The 23225-nt window shown below is 47.1% G+C and overlaps 1 protein-coding gene and 1 long non-coding RNA gene across 4 annotated transcripts; one reads left to right on the top strand and one right to left on the bottom strand.

The window, feature by feature from the left end:
* Positions 1-654: 654 nt before the first annotated feature.
* On the top strand, positions 655-22831 carry LOC122460038. Its single transcript, XR_006281085.1, has 3 exons — positions 655-668; positions 18022-18028; positions 22621-22831. It is a non-coding gene; the product is annotated as an uncharacterized LOC122460038 (long non-coding RNA).
* Positions 8462-20929, bottom strand: PPP1R3B (protein phosphatase 1 regulatory subunit 3B). Of its 3 annotated transcripts, XM_038400563.1 has the most exons (4): positions 20628-20723; positions 18665-18904; positions 17832-17913; positions 8462-12385 (listed from the first exon to the last, which is right to left on the bottom strand). In XM_038400563.1, exon 4 carries the CDS (start codon positions 12352-12354, stop codon positions 11497-11499), a length of 858 nt encoding a protein of 285 aa, XP_038256491.1. In that variant the 5' UTR covers positions 12355-12385; positions 17832-17913; positions 18665-18904; positions 20628-20723; the 3' UTR covers positions 8462-11496. The 3 variants fall into 3 exon arrangements, with proteins under 3 accessions (XP_038256491.1, XP_038256492.1, XP_043369769.1); XM_038400564.2 differs by lacking the exons at positions 17832-17913; positions 18665-18904 and having other exon boundaries at positions 20628-20929; XM_043513834.1 differs by lacking the exons at positions 17832-17913; positions 18665-18904; positions 20628-20723 and adding an exon at positions 13740-14179.
* Positions 22832-23225: the final 394 nt, after the last annotated feature.

Below are 23225 nucleotides of genomic sequence, written 5' to 3'. Positions count from 1 at the left end.
TTAAAGATTAATCTTTAATTAAAGATTAGGTTATGTGAGGAAATCTCCAGGAATATATCCAATCACAATTGGCAACCCTAGCAGTACTGCATCCGATGAAGTGAGTTGTAGCTCACAAAAGCTTATGCTCAAATAAATTTGTTAGTCTCTAAGGTGCCACAAGTCCTCCTTTTCTTTTTATGGACAGGACTGTTTTCTATGAGATTACTGAGGAAATTATGGCCTTAGATCTGTAGTAATTAAACCGTCTCCTTCAAGCATAGGCACATAAAGACTTTTCTCAGGGTGGGGGAGGTTAGCGATCTTTTAATACTCTTCTAACTCTTTGGTGAATGGTTCCTGTTCCCCTCTGGGGACTAACTGAAGGATGAGGTAGGCACCACATCATGAAATCTTTTTGTTGTCTATCAAAAATAATGGACTACCAGTTAAGTGGTTTAAATATGAGCAAGGCAGTTCGGAATAAATATCTCCCCCTATCTTTTAGATATGTATCACATAAGTATTCATTTCCACCCCAGCTGCTTCTTGAATTAGAATCAATTAACACACAAAAAAGCCCATGTCTTCTTAATTCAATCCCCTTGTGCATATGCACTGTGTTATTCTTTGATTATCACACTAGTTTTCAGTGCCCAGGATGGACAGTGTTGCCTGAACAGGTAACTGTTCAAAATTTCTTTGTATCCTCCTCCATGCAACCTGTGATTCCATGCATTATTTACATCACGCAGCCAAACCCTTCTCTGACTAGAGAAGTATTCCTTTCCTCCTCGACTTTAGCTATGGTTCACTCATCATAGCATCTTAGTGCTTTGCAAGTGTTAATAAATTACTAATCTTCACAACACTCTAATGAGGTGGAAGAGTTGATCCCCATTTTACACCATGGGGAACTGAGGCACAGAGATTAAAACCAAAATTGGCAGAAATGACAATGACTTTAGATGCCCAGCCTGGGAAGCCTGCAGCCTGATTGTCCAGAGGACTTAGCATTATGTAGCACTTCATAAGTCAGTGGGAGCTCTTCTCTGACCATGATGTAGCTGAAAGTGCTCAGCCCTTCTGCAAATTAGACCTCAGGTCGAGAATCCAGACAACGAGGAATACACAATTGTCATAAAAATAAGGGAAGGGTAACCACCTTATGTATACTATACATAAAGATGCGATAAATCACTCCTGGCCAGAGGCAAAGCCTTTTACCTGTAAAAGGTTAAGAAGCTCAGGTAACCTGGCTGGTACCTGACCCAAATGACCAATGTGGGGACAAGATACTTTCAAATCTGGAGCGGAGGAAAAGGCGTTTAGTCTGTCTGCGTGATACCTTTGCCAGAAACAGATCAGGATGCAAGCCCTCCAACTCCTGTAAAATTAGTAAGTAATCTAGCTAGAAAATGCATTAGGTGTTCTTTGTTTTGGCTTGTGAAATTTGCTCTGCGGAGGAAATGTGTATTCCTGTTTTTGTGTGCTTTTTGTAACTTAAGATTTTGCCTAGAGGGATTCTCTATGTTTGAATCTGACTGCCTATAAGATTACCTTCCATTCTGATCTTACAGAGTTGTTCTCTTAATCTTTTTTTGTTCTTCTAATAAAGTTCCTGTTTTTTAAGAATCTGATTGGGTTCTTGGGTCTTAAAAATCCAAGGCTGTTTTGTGCTCATCTTGTTATTCTCAAGTCTCTCCAGGAAAGGGGGTGTAGGGCTTGTAAGGGATATTTTGGGGAAATAGGAACTCCAAGTGGTCCCTGTTCCTGATTGTTTGTTAAATCACTTGGTGGTGGCAAGCGTTTTACCCTAATCCAAGGACAAAGAATTTGTGCCTTGGGGAAGTTTTAAACCTAAGCTGGTAGAAATAAGCTAGGCGGTCTTTCATGCGGGTCCCCACATCTGAACCCTAGAGTTCAGAGTCGCGGGGGGAGAGAACCCTGAAAACAGTTAAGAGCCTTGGTGAAAGTTTGTGTTTAAATGACTTGACAGCATCACATACAACTCGGTGGCAGAAGCAGGGATAGAAACCAGTTCTCCATGGGATCAGTCTTCAACCCTGCCTCATGTTCAACCTTCTGCAGCCATGAGACTGGGTCTTTCAGACAACAGCCTCCTTCACTACATAACCCTGCCTCATTCCCAGAGGATATACTGTCACCTGCCCCTAGCAGCTGGGAGAAGCTATTGCAGAGAAAGTCCTGCTCAGCTCTGTAAGCCCTGAGCTGGAGCACGCTCAATCCCACTGGGGCTGCGCATGCACCATCCTCCCCATCACACACATAGGTGCATGCTCAGTGCAGACAGAATCTTCAGAGAATTTAGCTGCCAAATTAACAAGTGTCCACCAAGCATGTGCAAACTGAGATTTTCTCAAAAGGTGGCCAGATTTGGGTGAATTTTCACAGGAATCACAAAAAGGCACATTCCATGCTCTGCTCCAAAACATGGAGGTGCTAGTGCTTCTCAATTAAATGGTTGGATTTTTTAAATTTTTTGTTTTAAAATATGGACAAAAACTTATTTCCCCTGATCTCATTCTCAGAAAACGTTTTAGCTGAAATCTAACAAACAAATCTACCTGAGGGAGATGACAGCTGAATGGTTAAAGTTTGGCAAGGTTATAAGCAACAAAAACCAGGGTCTTATAATGGAAGCGACAGGCAACCTTTTGTACAGGCAGGGCTACCTGTGCCGCCCATGAGGGCTAATTTTAAAGTTGAAAAGTGGCGTGCAGAAGGCTCTGGTATAATTGCAAATTACACTGGAAAGTACAGAGGCACAGAGATCCCCTCCTATGCTATCTACTCTGTGTTTTAAAGAATTCCTCTCCCTGTACAAGTATTATCTCTCAGCTTTACCAGGTGTTCAGCTAATCAAATCCTATGCTTTGGGCCCAGCTGTTCCTCCACTCACGCTCCATCTCTTGTTGCTCATTTACCAGCAGATCCATCACCTGCAGATTAAACAGGATATGAGCTGCCAGCCACATGCTCAAGGACATTTTTAAATACAGGAACATTTTGTCTCCAGAATAAACTATTTCAGGCTGTCACCAGCCTCACTGAGGTTCCTAGCCAGGTTTCAGTATGGAGACTCAGCAGAGGTAGCAGCAAATGGCCAGAAGTCCAGAGCAGTAGGATTTTCTCTACCCACATCTGATTGCCTCCTAGCCCCTTATCAGGCACACCTGTATGTCATTCACAAGGGGTCCCAAGGGCATGACTTGCTTCCTCCGCTTCTGTCTGAGCTGCCTGTGTTGTCCTGCTTAGCAAGCTTCTGTTGGTGCAGCTTGCCTCCTCCTCTGACACCCCTGGCTGCCAGATCCATTTGCCTCTCCTCCCCTAGCTGCCTTTCCACTCCAGCACCCACGCTCTGGACCTCTGTGTCATCACCACTGCCTTTGCTGGATCATCGGGAACTGTCAGCTTGGTCCCCTGCACACCTGTAGGAGAAGAGGGACCCAGTGGCCACCAGTTTGGAGCAAGTGCCATCATGGCAGGAGTGCAGCATGGCCACTAGCCCCATTATTTCTGATCACAACTGACGAGGCCTTGCTGTGCACACAGCTCTGCTAGCTGCTTCTTGGCAAACTCAGAAAATGCATCTTTCTCCTCCTGCCCTTCTTCTGCTGCTTTCCTTGGGTTCTGTTTCCTTTACCTGACATAAAACACAAGAGAAATAACAAAAGCTAACCTTTCCTGTTCCCAGCCTTCTCCCACTGAATCACTTCACAACCGAGTTTACCAGGGCCCTGAGTGTGAACCTCAGTCAACCTGCCAGCTGTGTGTAAAACCTACAATTGACTCTGCCACTTGGACATTCGGCTGAGGGCACCCCAAAACCGAAGCCACTGGTTACCATTTTACATCAGAAGGGAGTGCTTTGCTGGGGTTAGATGGTGTCAGCTCCTTTGCCACACTAATGTGGCTGCCTCACTAGGAACTCAGAAGGTACATTTGGTCCAACTGAATTGCTCCTGCTGCTCTGCTGGATAGGACATTCTTCATGCTGTGTCTTTGGGGCCACATCCCTGTGAAGATGCTGCATTTAATCTTTAGTAAGTAGGTTCCTGACCTTGAAAATCATCGAGTGGGCCAGACATTAGCCACCTCCTCTCTAACCATAGCCTACCCACACAGCTGCATTCTCTCAGAGGGGGTGTGCATAATCCACGAAGCTCTGGAAGCAGCACAGGGAGCCAGAAATGAAGCATCCTCAGTCAAGGACCTGCAGTGAAAGGAGGAGCTTCCAAAAGGAGATTATACAAGACTACTCCAGAGTCTGACAGAGAACCTTGCTCTGCAGCTAGAGCTTTACACAATAACCACACTAAATGTTTAGATGTATATTGCAAGCAAAGCTTCCTGTAACCAGAGAAGGGGGAAGACTTAATGAGCTGCAACCTTATTGTGCAATCTAGTTTACCTATGATGATAGGCACTATAGAAAATCCTCGAGATGTACTTCTCCCCACTGGCCCATTTTACTGCAGTGCTGTGGGGTTTAGTGAGTAGGTGGAGACACCAGTATTTTATTCAAATCAGAATCAAAAAGGAAAGGTTAACTTTCTTCATATTAAACAGCAAAAGCGTAATTGCATTTGACAGGTTAATGGCAGGGTCAATGTCAACCTAATCCCGTTATAATAAAGCCTTTATAAACAGCATAATCCCCAGGGGTCTCCCATTGCTATTTTGTGAGCACTTTTAAGATAAACACTTCTAGTGTTTGAGTAAGAGATGTTGTCTACCAGCATTAATAGTATTTGTTCAGACTTCCTTACCTGTCCAGTAGCAGCAGACTTTTAGGATGGTTCACAAGAAAACTGCAATAGCAGCTCCCGGAGGTTAGCTCACCTGTGAACGAGCTGGACATTCATCACCGAGATGTGGCACTCCAAGCACTGGCTAACGCATTTCAGCACTGCCACAGAGAAAAGAACTGTGGAACAATACGGCTTTATTTTTAAGTGTCTTTACAAGGAAGAGGAGTAGAGTTTTGGATGCAAGGGCTTCCGTACATCATGCAGAACTCTGAAGAGATACTGGTTTGCTAGAGCTTGTCTGATTTGATTTTTTTTTTTAAATTCCTGAAGTGATAAGGGCTCTTTAATGCTACCCACTGTGAATGGATTCATACAAATCTCATAAGAAGATGCCAGGATTATCTGTGTGTATCACTCTGAAGCCTAGAAGTCTGTGTGAGTGTGAAGCAATAGAAGCAGCTGCAAGCATGGTTGAGCAAGCTTTTTCTTCAGTATATCGTCAGGTTCAATCAGCCCTGGTAGGTGTGGTCTGTTACCATCCTATTTTAAAGTTTTCAACCATTTTTTGCTCCCCCCTTTTTTTAAACCCACAATTTATGAATTACACCCATTTAGTGACTTATACTTAAAATAAAGGCTTTTAAAAGCATGTAGGTGCCATGGCTACCCAAATTTAGGGAAGCAAGTCAGAAAATGGAAATAGTTCTGCTCTGTGAATTGTAATGTTTATCCTACCAGAAGTCTGGCCACTAATACAGCACTTGTGATGTCAGAGGGCTAACTTCCAGTGCTGAACAGGTCACATATGAAACTGTTTGTTTATATTACTCTTTCAGCTCCACATAAGCAGCACCCTCCTCTTGTACAGGCCAACACTGATGTGGTTCCCAGAACTACCTCCCTCCCACAAAACACTCTACGTTTACCCTCACCATTTCCCGTGACTCTCACACGGCTGACTGTTTTGAGTGGAGTCAGTTAATTGTGACAGGTTTCAGAGTAGCAGCCGTGTTAGTCTGTATTCGCAAAAAGAAAAGGAGTACTTGTGGCACCTTAGAGACTAACAAATTTAGGTGCCACAAGTACTCCTTTTCTTTTTAGTTAATTGTGAGATGTTATTTTGCTTCCAATATATAGCAGAACTATACGACTAAGGGCTTGGCTACATTGGCACTTTACAATGCTGCAACTTTCTCGCTCAGGGGGGTGAAAAAACACCCCCAAGTACTGCAAGTTTCAGTGCTGTGAAGTGTCAGTGTAGGCAGTGCACCAGCGCCGGGAGCTATTCCCCTCATGGAGGTGTTTTAATAAAATAAAAATAAAAAAAAAAGCGCTAGGAGAGCTGCAGTGCTTTAACATTGCCAGTGAAGATGTGCCCTAAGTTAATACCCTCCCTTTAGAAACAAAGCCCACCACCATGCAAGGAAGGGGTTTAGACATGTTTCAGCATGTAAATAGCATACAGACTAACACGGCTGCTACTCTGAAAAAAGCATAACAAAGGTTTGTCTCTCAGCCAATAGTGTGTGAAGGAACAATTTGATACAATCTGTTTTCCCTGCAGACAATTCTATGAACATTAGCTACAGTGGTAGACATTTAGGGCAGAAATGTTAGCTCCTACCTAGGTTTATACATTAGTAGTTACAAGTTTATTCACAGAGTTAACTCCACTCCCCCCCCCCCCCCCCATGAACTGCTTTATAAGCTGATCTACAACAGAAATCCTCTTTGGAGCCTGAAAAAGGTTAAATGGCTGGATTGTATGGAAGCATTTTTAATATTACCAAATTTCACAGACCACATTTTTAAAGAAGTGAGTTGCCAATTTACATGACAGGAAGGGGCTTGTCAAGGCAACACACTGTCACACAGATCACTGGCCATTCCGACTACACCCACAGAATATTCACTATTCACCACTCTCCTACTAGAGCACAGAAATTAAAGTTATGAAAAAGTGAGAGAACTAGAAATAGCCACATTCAGGAGCTGCACTATTTTTTGAGTATGAAGGCTGGCTATTTGCTGGCCCCAAGCTAAACTACACACCCAGTTAAACTGTAAAACTGACTCGTGATGCTTAAACAAGAACAGATGCAGTTACATGCAGAAAGGCATTCAAACTTCCACTGGTATTTTTAGCCATGACTGGATGGCAGATCTCATCAGAGCTGAGCTTTTACGTTACAACCTCATGGGATAATCTCCAAGAGCAGGCTCTGTTGGTGGTTTCACATTGTATGAGCTGGGTTTAATTACCAGCTTATTATACAGCAAATTTCCCCTCTCGCTCAAAGTTGTGCAGCTCACAAGAGCTTATGTTAGTGTCAATATCCTTCAGAAAAGTAGTTAATGTTTTGGCAGTGCTTTTATTACAACTCAGTTTTGTTCTGCAAGTTAATATGAGAAAGTTACAGTATCTTTGAAGTGAACTCAACAGAATCTGGTTAGCATCAGATTGTTCTCTGGGGGGGGCAGGGGGGAGAGAAGGAAAAAAAAAAAAAAAGAGTGAGGCCTATACACTGAACTTGGGTCATGTCAAGGGGTCTTACAATGGGCGTATGTGTGAGCCAGGCCGAACCTCCTGAAAGACTCAATCAAGTGAGGTTTTTTTAGTGTTACTTGCACAAAGCTTTAACCTCCTTGTGCTGCCTTTCATTTTGCTGAAACTTGGGACTTCTCAATACTGTGATCAGTTGTGTATTTATACCATAAATCAGGGAAATCTGGTTGAAATGAGAGCAAGTAGCTTTCCCCTGATTTAATACCTCCCCCCAACTGAGAGACTCCCAAAGGACTAGCCAGTATTATGCTCAGATGAAGCCATCAGCCCAGAGTTTGTTTTCTGATCTGGTTATTTTCCTTAACTCTAAATTTTAGCCTTTAGCACGGATAAGTAGCATCCACTGATGGAATAATTCAGACAGCCAGCATTCACTTTTGAATCTTTCACTTCCACATCCTAGGAACCTGGAGGAGACCTCAGTATGACTCAGGAGAGTACAACATGTAGATATTTGAAGTGCTGGAAAAGTCTGAAAAGCTTAGCATTATTAAGAAGAAACCTTCCCAATGCCCACTTTAATGCCCAGTAAATTTCTGGTTTCAGAGGGGAAAAAAGGAGTTAATATGGTACGCGTGGGACTGCAGTCACTTTCCAAGATAAACATTACAACTCATGATAGCATTAAGTTTGCACGTGCAATTTTAATTGCAAAGTCAGTCAAGCAGTAGTTAATTGCCATTTATTAGATTAAAATTATAAATTCAGTGCTCCAAATAGAATTTTCTTCATACATTGAGCCCAATGAGAAATACTACAGTCTCCAAAAGGCTCAATAGAGCTGGTGAAAAGTTAGGGATAAGAATAATCAATCTTTATTCTTCCCCGAATGACAAATACTTCCTGAGAATAGTATTTCTAGTGCACTTGGCATATTATACAACCGAAGCAGAAGAGAAGACAGACTGAGCCCTCAAAGTCAACAGCTCCACTAGGAAAAAAGTTCTATGAGTAACATTTCTAAATCCAAGTCGAACGAAAAGGCAATTCCTTCCCATGGTAAGTGGTTAAGTCAGATGTTTATGTGTATTGCCCCCTCCCTCCAAAGAGGCTTGTCTGATTTGCAGGCGTTCCCATCCTCATATCCTGTGGTTAATATAAAGTTCTGTCTCCTGGCAACAATACAAAGATAACAACCAGGCACCTTCCATTCTACTTTATTTTCACTTTCAGATAAAAACAAACCATTGTTCTTTTAAAAGAGAATAATCCATTCATTTGTGATTATAAAGTGCATTTTGAACTTTGTGTACAAAAACATTTAAAAAAGACACACATGCAAGAACAGCTTAATAAGGCACTTCCAGGCATAAAACAAGGACAGCAATGCCTCACTTCTACATTCACATTGGCGAAAGAAAAGTGTGAAGAGGAAAGCTCCAAAAAGTTTTTATTTTTTAGAATCATCATTGGTCAAAGAAAGAGTCAGTTCCCAGCACAATGTTTACACAGTGTCAATGTGTATGTTACAACTTCCAGAGCTTTTTCCCATCCACTGCAGTACACGTTGCTTCCAATGGCTGGTATGCATGGCCCCTTCATTGTACCACCAGAGGAGGAAATAAAAGCACACCACCACCCATGGCATTACAGAACACATCACTGTTGCATTTTAGGGTGTCATGGTTAGGATCCAAAGCTGTGCTAGAATAGGTTAGCTAAAAGTTGTAGCTGTACACTAGATTTTTAGAACATGTTAGCTAAAAACAACCAGACCTTTAAATCCTAATAATGCTAAACCACTGACTCATTCACATCCAGCCTTTGGAAATCAAAGAATGGATTTTAAACCAAACTTGGATAAGTCTTTCCTAAAGACAACTTTATGGAGGACACTAAACTTATCAAACAGAAATTCAGGAAACAGACTTTTCAAATTAGTGAATGAAGCCTGTGCAACCCATATTTACATACACACAGTATCAATTTAATGCCCGAAATTAGTGACTGAGTACAATAAGGCTTTCCACAGCCCAATACATTGATGCAAAGATCAGAAAGCTATGCATTCTTTCTGTAAGCTCATTGTTGTTACTCAATCATATCTAATAGAAGGTTGGGTACATCATCTCCTAAAATTATATGACAGCGTAGAAGTGTTTTGTACTGTGGTCTCCAGAATTAAAGAAGTGATGTTTTTAAAAGCAATTTTTTAATTTTTGAGAATAGCATAGCCATTTGTTTCTTCCCATGCCCTCCTAAACACAAATACTGGGTATGTGCCAAAATATATAAAGTTTGTGTTCTAGAAAAATAGAATATCTAGAAATATTAAACCCCATTTGAATTATTCCACTGAAGTATATGAAATAAGTTATTCTGCTCGAATAGCAAGACATTGGCTTAATGACTGAAGTGGGTAATTTAGCTACATTCTCTCTGGCAGTACCTAAAATGACTGTCCTTTGCAATTCACCTCACCTCCAAAACAAGCCATGGTACTCTCCCCTCTAAAGCAACAGATCTCCCTTTTCAACAACTAGAGCAATGATGGCATCTCATGCCCTTGTGAGATCCATTTACTTGGGCAGAACTACATTTTGTATGGAAATAGCACTGAAGGCCAACGTGCGCACTTATGAGGTTAAAACTGTGATAGCTTCTACAATGTCAATACAAGATACAGATGTGACAGCTCAATATGTAATTACAGTGCAAGTCTGGTGTTCTACCAATCTAAGTGAACCCATTCTAGCATGAAAATGGTGAACAAAAAGCTACACATCCATTCTAGTGAGACAAGTTTTAGACAAAAAACAGTTGACTTGGATTAATACAAACTTTCAGAACTTTTGAAAAGTTAGCAGTCACATTTCAGAAACCTTTGTAGTTCAAGCCACTGCTGTGATATTGTACAAGAAAAACGTTCTGAGCCAAGGCACTCACACCGCACTAAAAAGTCTCCCAAATAAACTGTCTTCATAGGACATGACAAGCAGCAGCAGCAGCGAGGTCTGTTTATCAAATTTCAGACCCACTACAGCAATAAACAAATTCACAAACGTGCAATGTACTGACTGTCCATGCAGACTCATGCATAAACCCTTTGGCATCCGGTTTCCTAACAGAACGAAAGCTCATTTTACATTAGCACTAAAAGTAGGAGCTGCTGCACTCCCCAGGCAGGGTAAGGCAGTTAATAGAGACACATATTGAGAACAGAACAGTGATCTTTCAGCCGCTGCAAGATTAAAAATTAAAAAGAAAAATTCCTCAGTGTTACTCCCCAAGTAGTTCCAGGGGGGCTGGAAGACCTTCTGGGCATATTAACAATTGCAGACAAAGAGCTCTTCCCCTCCAATAAAAATGTTTTTTCAAACACTTGATGAGTCAAAGGATTTAACCCCAAAGCTACAAGGATACTACACAGTTCTAAAGGAAAAAAAATTCAAACTCCTCAACATGGCCAATCGCTATGAAATTACTACACAAGTTATATTTAAATAAAAAATATCTTACGGATGAACTGGTGACAGTGTACCAGTATCTTCCCACAAATGCAGATCTCTCCTAATATGGCATGAGGCAAAGCTTCTAGTCATGGTTATTGTGTCGTTTCTAGAATCTTTTCCATCTCTAACCGAAAGCCTCCAGCACAGTAACAAGGTCAGAGAGAGGGCCATTCACGTCCCCCTCTTGCCATAAGCGGGCTAGCTTAGCTTTAATATCTCCTGTCATGTATAAATAGTCTTCTAGCAAAGCCAACTTGCATAGTTCTACAGAAATGTTAGAGCAGTTAAAAAAGCCTCCCTCTTTAAGATACTCAAGCCTGTAACAACCCTAATGTGCAACACAAGACACTACTACATACCTAAGTGAACAATGCAATCACTGAAGTAGTAAGTGTTTAACTGGAGGAGATTAGCAGCATTATACAGAAGAGGACTAGCAGCACTGGGCAGAAACTCTAGTGAGGTCTCCCATTCTGTCAAACTGTTTCCAAGTGTTGAATCTGGGGGGTAACTATCATGATGCAAAAGACACTTGTTTAGCTGGTACTAAAACCACTCGCGATCACTGAACGTTAGTCAGTCATCTTGCTCTACCCCAATGGAGCTTTGCATTGCCATGTAAAGTGTCATTTACCCAGCCCTTTGGCAAACTTCACGTTCAGGCCAATTCCCAAGCTTGCAACAGGCACAGCAATAGTTAATGAATCAAGACTCAGTTCCTCTATTAGTAGTAAGGCCCTAGCTTTTCATACCCTGAATAGCTAGGCCACTCAGGAAACAAGCCATAGGAGCACCTTGGACTTCCAAATTGATCAAAGGCAATGCCAAAATCAGGTCCAGCCTGAGGCTGCGAGACTTCCCGAGCAGATTTCAGTTCAGACTGTATTATCCTGTAATTCAGGCCTCTGTTGCTGTCCCAATAGACTTTCCTATCACACTCGTAATAGACTGCAAACTCGAGTCTTTCATGGGACTGAATTCTCTCTGGCAAGCAGATATCAAAGGAAAATGTGTCCTTGTCTGAACCTGCGTAAGTGTCCTTGACATATTGGCACGGATAGTCTGTGAAGCTTTTCCAAGTGTCAAATGTCATCCTTATTCTCACAGTCTTCTCAAAAGCAAGATTCTTAACCTTCACTGTGCCCACAATAGCTTTATCCTTTAGCATGCAGTTTTCCAGGCAGACAAAATCCGTCTGAAGTCGATTTCTGAAGTCCAGGTAGTCTGCAGAAGGCTGTACGAAATCCAAGACGAAGTTGTCCCTCTCTACCGTCGTCAGACCCACAATATTGTCTATTAACTCTGTGATGTTGAATGGAATATCTAATGGGTCATCAAACTCTGAAAACACTTTAACCATTGTCAGAGCCAAGCCTCTGCTATCAGCAAAAGAAACTCTCTTTTTTACCCTATTTCCTTGGAGAGATGTTGCTGCCTCTCCAGGTTCACTGAACTCAGCCTTGCTGTTCTGAATGCAGGGACGCAACGGTTTGTTTGGTTTTGGAGCTATTTTACAAGCAAATCTCTCTCTTCTCAAGGGTGGAGAACACAGATACAGCTGCATGGCTATGTCCACAGCCATTGCTGGGGTGGGAGCAAAGTAGTCCAGTATTCTGAAAGAAAGAGGGCGAAAAGGTGAGTTTTCAATCACTTAATTATAGGACCTGAAATGGAGCATAAGCAAACTTTATTATGCTGTGACATGAGCTCTCTACCTTGCTTGTCACCATGAAAGGTTTTCCTCCCCCCCCCCCCCCCCGCTGCTGGTGATGGCTTATCTTACGTGATCACTCTCCTTACAGTGTGTATGATAAACCCATCGTTTTATGTTCTCTGTGTGTGTATATAAATCTCCCCTCTGTTTTTTCCACCAAATGCATCCAATGAAGTGAGCTGTAGCTCACGAAAGCTTATGCTCTAATAAATTTGTTAGTCTCCAAGGTGCCACAAGTACTCCTTTTCTTTTTGCGAATACAGACTAACATGGCTGCTACTCTGAAACCTTTGAACTTCAGTTACTGCTACATACAGTCAGCTGCTGTATAGGTTTTTTTTCCCCCATGGAGCACACCTTGCCCCCTCATCCCCCTGCAATAACATAATATCATCAATGACAAGTGTTAAAAGCAAAGCATACAGAGAACAAGAAAAGTAAACTGGTTTTTATATTGCATTTCCTCCATTCTAGCTGCATAAACCATTTTGTTTGTTAAATACTGTGCAGAGATCAACAATCTTTAAATAAATCCAGGCTGTAGGAATCATAGAATATCAGGGTTGGAAGAGACCTCAAGAGGTCATCTAGACGACTGCCCTGCTCAAAGCGGGACCAATCCCCAACTAAATCATCCCAGCCAGGACTTTGTCAAGCCTGATTTTAAAAACCTCTAAGGAGGGAAAGTCCACCACCTCCCTAGGTAACCCATTCCAGTGCTTCACCACTCTCCTAGTGAAACAGTGTTTCCTAATATCCAACCTAAACCTCCCCCACTGTAACTTGAGACCATTACTTCTTGTTCTGTCATCTGCTACCACTGAGAACAGTCTAGATCCTTCCTCTTTGGAAACCCCTTTCAGGTAGTTGAAAGCAGCTATCAAATCCCCCCCTCAATCTTCTCTTCCGCAGACTAAACAATCCCAGCTCCCTCAGCCTCTCCTCATAAATCATGTACTCCAGCCCCCTAATCATTTTGGTTGCCCTTCGCTGGACGCTTTCCAATTTTTCCACATCCTTCTTGTGGGACCATGACTGAAAAGGATTACTGGCCCAGGAAATATTTCTTCTACTCTGTCATGGTGTTTTTAGTTATGACAGGTTGCAAAATACTAAACCTAAATATAGTGCTTTATCCCCACCCCAATGGTTTTGCTGTATTACGGTTAAATGAACATTGGAAGTTAATGTAAAATTTCAGTAGTTTCACGAACTTAAATACAATTAATTATATTTCTGCATGGTTTCCTCTCCAGGAGAGTCTGATATTTTCTCCACTTCACTGCATAGTTGTAGCTTCCTTTAAACATAGAAACAGGAACTGCATATTTCATCAGCAGTAGTAGTATGGAGCTGACATGACCTCGGGGGGGGGGGGGGGGAGCAGGGGAACCAGAACCACAGCACAACATAGACACTAGACTTCATGATAACTTGATTTTTGAAGTTTGGGGGGGATGACATCAAATTTTGTCATTTCTTATGACAACTCCTCAAGTTATTTCAATAAGCTTCCCTCCTCAGACTCTTCTGGCATGATTTTGAGCAGCCAATTTTCTCATGAACATTGGTGTTAGAGATGAATGCCTTACACAACATGATATTCAGTAGATCTAGCTCTAACTGTTCTTGAGACACTGGCAAAATGGTAATATGAATGTGATCCTAAGGTCTGATACTGTTCTCTCATGGGCTACCAACACTAAACAGATGCTGCTCAAGCTTTCCTGCCCCATCCAATATTACAATGTGTATGGTAACACCCATTGTTTCATGTTCTCTGTGTATATAAATCTCCCCACTGTATTTTCCACTGAATGCATCCGATGAAGTGAGCTGTAGCTCACGAAAGCTTATGCTCAAATAAATTTGTTAGTCTCTAAGGTGCCACAAGTCCTCCTTTTCTTTTTGCGAATACAGACTAACACGGCTGCTACTCTGAAACCCGTCTTTATAGCCATGGCGATTCAGGAAATAATGGATAAATATATATGTATAAATACTCATTTTAAATGGTCACAGAGATGAGCAGTGACATTTTGACAGGGGACTGAGCAGTGTAGCATGGGAGTATTCTAGACCAGTCCCCAGGAAAGGCTAGCAGACACAGCAGGGTACATGCAGCTCCACAGGATACGTGCACTTAATGGTAACAGGAATTATGTTCAATTAAAACCAAAGGGACCTTTAGCAAGCTAAACATGCTATAACAACCCGCCACCACCAAAAAAACCCGACTAGTGCCAAGAGCCACCCCCACCCAAGCCACATCCTGCTCTTGCGGAGTCTTCTGCCGTGTGTGTGCTCACCAGTATCTGGCCCAGGGGCCAGACTCACTGAACTTCAAGCCCCAAATTAATGCCACCTCCCACAATCCAGGGAGTCGCCCTCTCAGCCCCCACACCAGGTGCTAGGCAGCATCCCACTCAGGAAGGCAACTGATGCTGGCACCACACAGCCTTGCACTAAGGACTTCTTCCTTCCAGAGAAGACCCCTTCCTGGTCCAGAACTGGGTATGAGGAACCCAAGGAAGCCCCAACCAGCCTGAAAACCAGTGCCTGCAGGCCTCTTGTCCACCACTCAATACCAAGGGCCTGTTGACACCACCCCGCCAAGCAGAAAGCATTCAGGGTGGTGGTGTCTCTTGCTAGGCCTCCAGAGAGCGACTCTTCCAACAGGTAGGGCCCCCTACCATTACAGCAGGAATTTCCACCCAGGGCAAAAGGCCCCACCTGCCACCATCCACTAGAGCCCTTCCGCTCCCACAATCCTCTGCCTGGGCAGCAGGATCCCCTGCTCCCCTTGCTTGGATAGCAAAACAATGTTGTTGGTGGGGGGAGGCAGTGTCTCGGCACACACAGAATACTCTACTGGGGAGGCTGGGTATCGTCAACGGCCCCCTCTTCCAGGCAGTGTCATTCTCCCTCCTGCCCATGTCTCCTGCTACGGGGCATTTGGGAGGGTAGCCCCCACCTACTACAAACAGCAGCAGCCACCTTCCTTCTCCCACCTAACTATGCAAAGATGGTAGCACTGGAGCTGGGTCTGCATCATTATGTTGTTCACACTCAAAGGTTCTTCCCCGCAAACATCAGAACTAGAAACAATTGTACACTGACAGTCTACCGCCTAGATTCGAATGACATGCATGGGCAAGAGTCCGACTTGCCAGGGATGAACTGATTGTTCTACCAATCCTGTATTCTTCAGGGCTTGGAAAGCACGATATAGCCGATTGATTTTATTTAACATGTGATTTAAAATGAAGAGCTTTTCCTTTAAAATAAGTAAGTAAGTAAATAAATAAATAAAAAGTAAAATAAAAAAATCTTTCAATGACTCATCTCCTGTCATTCCCAAATCAAAATCTATGGTCCAATCTCTAAATGAGACCACAGCATCACAACAGCAGGTGGTTAAAGAGAGCCAGGGATAAATGAGAGATCAAGGCTGCCAACCGCTATTGAGAACCGTAGTACCTTACAACTACAATACTCAGGCCAAGAACTGTGCTCCTTACAGAAAGCTGTCTACACATCAACCCTTCTTCAGAACAGCATCAAAATATTTCATCTGCAAGTTGCATTCAACAAGGACTTCTGTTTATTCAGAATGTGCGTCAAGACCCGAGTGCAAAAGTGCACTAAAGCAACAAGCTCCTCCTCTGCGTCCTCATCACAGCCTGACACAGCTCAAATCCAACTAAAACAGGGGTGGGCAAACTATGGCCCGGGGGCCGAATCCAGCCCTTCAAATGTTTTAATCGAGTCCTCGAGCTCTCGCCAGGGATCAGGGTCCGGGGCTTGCCCTGCTCCTGTGCTCCAGCCGGGGAGCAAGGTCGGGGGCTTGCCCCACTTCACATGTGCCATGGCTCTGCATGGCTCCTGGAAACAGCAGCATATCCCCCCTCCGGCTCCTATGCCTAGGGGTAGCCAGGGGGTTCAGCATGCTGCCCCCGCAGTTCCCATTGGCCAGGAATTGTGAAGCTGGAGCAGGGACATGCCGCTGCTTCCAGGAGCTGCTTGAGGTAAGAGCCACCCGGAGCCTGCATCCCTGACCCCCTCTTGCACCCCAACCTCCTGCCCCAGCCCTGATCCCCCTGATGCCTTCCAAACCCTCGGTCCCAGCCTGGAGCACCCTCCTGCACCCCTAAACCCTCATCCTCAGCCCCACTCCAGAGCCCGCACCCCCAGCTGGATCCCTCACCCTCTTCTGCCCCCCCAACCTCCAATTTCATGAGCATTCATGGCCCGCCATACAATTTCCATACCCAGATGCGAGTCTTGGGCCAAAAAGTTTGCCCACCCCTGAACTAAAGTGTCCCAAGCCTCACAGAACAGCATTAAATCCATGTGTGCATTCTCTACTCTGTTGTACACGGTCTTGTAAAGCTTCTACTCACACACAGGAAGCTATTGTTTGTATATGCTATTTCATCCTGCAAAACAACACAGCCTCAAATATTCACAACTGCGTGTTACCTCGACCACTCTCAGAAACATTACAGGGTCATGTCTCATTACGGTTAAACCTAGGGAGGTGGTGGAATCTCCATCCTTAGAGGTTTTTAAGGCCTGGCTTGACAAAGCCTTGGCTGGGATGATTTAGTTGGTGTTCATGCATCCGACGAAGTGAGCTGTAGCTCACGAAAGCTTATGCTCAAATAAATTTGTTAGTCTCTAAGGTGCCACAAGTCCTCCTTTTCTTTTTAGTTGGTGTTGGTCCTGCTTTGAGCAGGGGATTGGACTAGATGACCTCCTGAGGTCTCTTCCAACCCTAATCTTCTATGATTAGAGGAAACTAATAATTGCCGCCTCAATGTCCTTGGCAATATCTGGATAATGAAGGAAATACTGTGTTATTTAATAAAAAGGTACTCTATCAAAAAGCTATTTTGGGACATTCAACCTAAGAGTTTAGAAGTCAAACCTCATGATGCATCCTATTTAGGCCATTAAAGTCACAAGGCCAGATCTACTGAACTGACTGCAATTTTCAGTTACGATTTTATAACTCAGATGTGAACTTTTGCTCTGGATTGACCTTGGGGCACTTACTTCAAAGTCCAGGAATGCTGGGTGGAACTCTGTTGAGCAACCCTAAAAGGAATGGGTAAGCTTTTCATTTCAGTCAGAGACTTACAGTAAGGTTAATGAACCGTCTCAGGTTTTAAAGCATTTGGATCTTTAAAAGTGATTCACTGACAGAAAAAGTGTGTTTAAAGGGACACTGACAACTTGATACACTGTTCACTCCCACCACTTTGGCTTCTCTGCCAAGAAGTCCTGCAGAACTTTTTGGAAAAACTTACTTAAAAAAAAAAAAAAAAAAAAAAACTACTTACGTCCAGGAGAAGCCAGTCTGAACAGAGGCAACATGCAGGTTAGAGTCTCAAGGTTTGAAGAATGACTGTGGGGACACCACTTCTATGAGAGAGGGAATTTAGTACTGAGGCTACGTCTACACTGCCACTTTCAGCACTAAAACATTACAGGGGTGTGAAAAAACACCCCCGAGTGACAAAAGTTCTAGAGCTGAAAAGTCGCGCTCCGAGCAATAAAGCTACCACTCCTTGTTCGGGATTTTTTTTTTTTTTATCATCATCATCACTGGGAGAGGTTTCCCCCAGCAATAAAGCGTGACTACACTGCCCACGTCACCACGCTGCCGCAACAGCACAGCTGGGGCCATGCTGTAACATGGGCAGTGTAGACATACCCTTACAGCACTTACCACCCCGGAACAGAGGTGCTTCAGTTACAGGTTGTTAAGACCTGTTACAGGTTGTTAACACCAACAAAAACAGTAAATCAAATCCTAGACAACATAAATGGAGTCTCAGCTTGTGGTCTACAGGTCAGTGAACTTCACCCAGAGACTTTACAGGCACTGATTTTCAAAAGATCGGACTCAAATTACAGAGTTATTGAAATTTAGGCCACGTCTACACTAGAAACCTTAGAGCGACCCAGCTGTACCAATGCAATTGCTCTGCTGTAAGCCTTAGGTTGTGATTGCAAGTACTTCTCATCCACCTTACCTATTATAATGAAGGCCCTCACATAAGAATTCAAGGCCATTCAAGGGTTTTAAAGGTTGTCACCACCTGCAAGCCCACCTGCAAGCGAGCAGAAACCCAGAGCAGCAACTCTGGATGTTATGTTCATGCATGCCTACCTGCAATGAGGTGGAGAAGGACAGGTGTGTTCTAGAAGAACAGAAGTCTTCCTGTGGCCTTGAGGACCTACTCCTACTCAGGAAGTTATCACAGCAGCGAAGCTTGAAGGTAACCAAAGCATCAGATCACTGGGAGGTCTGCACTAGCGAGTAACGACTGCACATCTCCTGGCCAGCCATAGATGAAACACCATAGACCATCCATGCCATCTGGAATACTTCTCCCTATTAACAGGGGCTCTACACAAGAACAGGAACAAGGTGAAACCCCACGAAGGCACCAATTGCAATCCAATATGCTTTCAGATACCTCAGAAGGAGCAGCCCACAAAGTGAATCCCTTAAGATCCTACAGGAGAGGTAACAATGGAACATACAGCCAGACTGGGTCAGTCCAAAGGTCCATCTAGCCCCGTATCCTGTCTTCCAACAGTGGCCAGTGCCAGGTGTCCCAGAGGGAATGACCAGAACAGGGAAACATCAAGTGATCCGTCCCCTATCGCCCATTCCCAGCTTCTGGCAAACAGAGGCTAGGGACACCATCCCTGCCCATCCTGGCTAATTGCCATTGATGAACCTCTCCTCCATGGACTTATCTAGTTCTTTTTTGAAACCTCTTATAATCTTGGGTTTCACAATATCCTCTGGTAACCGGTTCCACAGGTTGACTGTGCGTTGTGTGACAAAATATTTCCTTTTGTTTGTTTTAAACCTGCTGCTAATTAATTTCATTCGGTGACCCCTAGTTCTTGTGTTACGAGAACGAGAAAACAACACTTCCTTATTTATTTCCTCCACACCAGCCATGATTTTATAGACCTTTATCATATCCTCCCTCAGTCATCTCTTTTCCAAGCTGAAAAGTCCTAGTCCAATTAATCTCTCCTCATACGGAAGCTGTTCCATAATATCACTTTTGTTGCCCTTTTCCTGTACCTTTTCCAGTCCCAGTACATCTTTTTTGAGATGAGGCAACCACATCTACGTGCAGTATTCAAGATGTGGACGTACCATGGATTTATGTAGAGACAACATGGTATTTTATGTCTTACTATCTACCCCTTTCTTAACTGTGCCCAATGTTCTGTTAGCGGTCAGTAATCTAAAAAGCTACTGGCAGATCAAATGGACACCGACTGCTAGATCATACAACTGACAAGAGCCGAAGTTCCACACTTGGATCTGAACCCCAATCAAAGGGGAATCCAAGAAGTCAACATCTGTCAGGGAAGGTGCGAGTATAGCGGGCCCTGCCCCAGCACAGGGGGCTGGACGAAATGATCTCTCAGGGCCCCTGCCTGCTCTGCATTTCTCCAATTCTCTAAGGCTGTGGAAGCCGAGGGGTGCAGCAGCTTCCCTGAAACCCCTCTGCCACCGCGGGGGTGCATCTGGCAGAATAACCTGTCCCCGCCCTTCAGGCCACTTGCCTATAATTCAGAAGTTGCCATTGCTGGGACCCAAGGCCGCCCCACACCTTGGCAGAGTCAGACTACAGCGTACAGGGTCCCGGTTTCTCCATTCCTCCAGATGCCGTAGCTGAAGAAAAGCCACGCTCTTGCTCTCAAGCCTCAATGCTCGTTTAGGGGCCACTTACTCGTGGGGCTCCAGCCGCCGCGCCCGCAAGCCCCGGGGCACCCGCCTGCGAGGCTCGCCCTGGGCCGCTGTAGCCCAGCGAGCTCGGACCCTGCCGGGCGAGCGCGGGGCGGCCCAGCGGAGGCTGCAGGTGCGGCACGCCGCGGGCTGGGGGGTCCCGGGCCGCCGCGGGGGCGGGGAGGCTGGCGGGACCCAGGCTCGGGAGGCCCGAGCTCCCCTGTCGCTGCCGGGCTTAGGGACCCGGGGCCAGGCGCGGGCTTCGCCAGGCTCGCCCGGTACCCGGGGGGGCCCCCGGGGGGTCAGCCCCGGGGCACCGGCGCCCGGCCGCGAAGCTCCCCGTAGCGGGCGGGGCTGGCCCGCGGGCTCGTACCTGGCGCCGGGCGCTCGGCTCGGCTCGGCTCGGCCCAGCTCCGGCTCCGGCGGCGGCTGCCGAACGCGGCTCAAGAGGGGCGAGGGCGGGGCGCGTCGGGGCGCTGAGCCCCGAGCCAGACCGTCCCCACTGCAGCCAATGGAGCGCGCCGAGCCCGACCCGCCAGCCAATGGGAGCGCGCCGAGCCCGACCCGCCAGCCAATGGGAGCGGAGTTTCCGCGTGACTCGCAACCGTCTAGCTCGTGAGCGTACCCCCTGCCGGTGCTCTGCGGAGCAGCCCCGAGACGCCATCCCCCCGCTGGGCCGGGAGTGGACCGGCCCCTCCCCCCCCGGACACAGCCCCCCCCCCCCCGCTGGGCCGGGAGTGGACCGGCCCCTCCCCCCCCGACCCAGCCCCCCCCCCCCGCTGGGCCGGGAGTGGACCGGCCCCTCCCCCGGACACAGCCCCCCCCCCCCGCTGGGCCGGGAGTGGACCGGCCCCTCCCCCGGACACAGCCCCCCCCCCGCTGGGCCGGGAGTGGACCGGCCCCTCCCCCGGACACAGCCCCCCCCCGCTGGGCCGGGAGTGGACCGGCCCCCCCCCCCGGACACAGCCCCCCCTCGCTGGGCCGGGAGTGGACCGGCCCCCCCCCCGGACACAGCCCCCCCCCCCCCCGCTGGGCCGGGAGTGGACCGGCCCCTCCCCCCCCGGACACAGCCCCCCCCCGCTGGGCCGGGAGTGGACCGGCCCCTCCCCCGGACACCCCCCCCCGCTGGGCCGGGAGTGGACCGGCCCCTCCCCCGGACACAGCCCCCCCCCGCTGGGCCGGGAGTGGACCGGCCCCTCCCCCGGACACCGCCCCCTCCCCCCCCGCTGGGCCGGGAGTGGACCGGCCCCTCCCCCGGACACAGCCCCCCCCCGCTGGGCCGGGAGTGGACCGGCCCCTCCCCCGGACACAGCCCCCCCCCCGCTGGGCCGGGAGTGGACCGGCCCCTCCCCCGGACACAGCCCCCCCCCCGCTGGGCCGGGAGTGGCCCGGCCCCTCCCCCGGCCACAGCCCCCCCCCCCGCTGGGCCGGGAGTGGACCGGCCCCTCCCCCGGACACAGCCCCCCCCCCGCTGGGCCGGGAGTGGACCGGCCCCTCCCCCCCCGGACACAGCCCCCCCCCGCTGGGCCGGGAGTGGACCGGCCCCTCCCCCGGACACAGCCCCCCCCCGCTGGGCCGGGAGTGGACCGGCCCCTCCCCCGGACACAGCCCCCCCCCCGCTGGGCCGGGAGTGGACCGGCCCCTCCCCCGGACACGGCCCCCCCCCCCGCTGGGCCGGAAGTGGACCGGCCCCTCCCCCGGACACGGCCCCCTCCCCCCCCGCTTGGCCGGGAGTGGACCGGCCCCTCCCCCGGACACGGCCCCCTCCCCCCCCGCTGGGGCGGGAGTGGACCGGCCCCTCCCTCGGACACAGCCCCCCCAGCAAGGGGCCGAGGGGGCAGCCCCTGCCTCGCGCAGGGCACCCCCCGTTGCCCAGAGGGCTGGGCGAAATGGGATAACCGAGGGGGCAGGGCCGGACCCCTCCAGGGAGAAGCCCAGAACTCCCGGGAGAAGGGCAGAGCGACCCGCATGGCCGCCTCACTCGGTATTATTGCCCTGCGGCGCAGGCACCTGCCAGGGCCAGCCCACCGTATCCGGCGGTCCCCGCTCATCTGGCCTCTGCCTCCCAGCGCTTGGCGTCGGGCCCTTCCACTTCACCTTTGTCAGTGCACGTGGCAGGCTCAGTTCGCTTCCCCCCTTTGTTATCTGATCGATCAACCCTAATTCCTGCCGAGCTTCTTCCAAATAGGGGTGCTGCAATGCGGAAGTGGGGAGGGGAAACCCCACTTTCTAATCCTGCTGTGAACACAGGGCAGGAGAGCTACTTTTTCTTTCCTACAACATTTGCACTCAATAAAAAGATAATCTTAACGAAATGAGGGGATATAAACGAGCAATTAAGCAAGCACCTTACAGAGCTACATTAGAAAGACCATTTTCGTCCAGGGACTAGCTGAAAATGTCACCATCCAGTCGGTCACTGACTACTTCAAGCAAATAGGAATCATTAAGACAAACAAGAAAACTGGGCAGCCCATGATTAACCTCTACACAGACCGTGAGACCGGGAAGCTAAAGGGGGAAGCCACAGTGTCTTTTCATGATCCCCCATCGGCCAAGGCAGCCATCGATTGATTAGAAAGAGTAGTAGAGTCAAACGCGCTTTTTTCACTGCACGCATCCGATGAAGTGAGCTGTAGCTCACGAAAGCTTATGCTCAAATAAATTTGTTAGTCTCTCTGAGGTGCCACAAGTCCTCCTTTTCTTTTTGCAGATACAGACTAACACAGCTGCTACTCTGAAATGGGCTTTGACGTGCAGGTTTACTCTGGAGATGTAGGACCACAGCGTTGGGAAAATGTCTACACTTTGGGCTATTTGTTGAGCCTTGAGTTAATTGTTTAGTAATTAATTCAAGGTATCAGAGTAACCTGAAAAACTTGTTTTTTTCCACCAAACGCATCCGATGAAGTGAGCTGTAGCTCACGAAAGCTTATGCTCAAATAAATTTGTTAGTCTCTAAGGTGCCACA

The sequence above is a fragment of the Dermochelys coriacea genome, chromosome 4 (genome assembly GCF_009764565.3).
Source record: "Dermochelys coriacea isolate rDerCor1 chromosome 4, rDerCor1.pri.v4, whole genome shotgun sequence".
In the NCBI taxonomy this organism is placed as follows: Eukaryota; Metazoa; Chordata; order Testudines; family Dermochelyidae; genus Dermochelys; species Dermochelys coriacea.
This window is presented reverse-complemented; position numbering and strand designations above follow the sequence as displayed.

Bases quoted from the DNA above. Each gene is read 5' to 3' on its own strand.
- PPP1R3B (XM_038400564.2), bottom strand. From the start codon at position 12,354: ATGGCTGTGGACATAGCCATGCAGCTGTATCTGTGTTCTCCACCCTTG.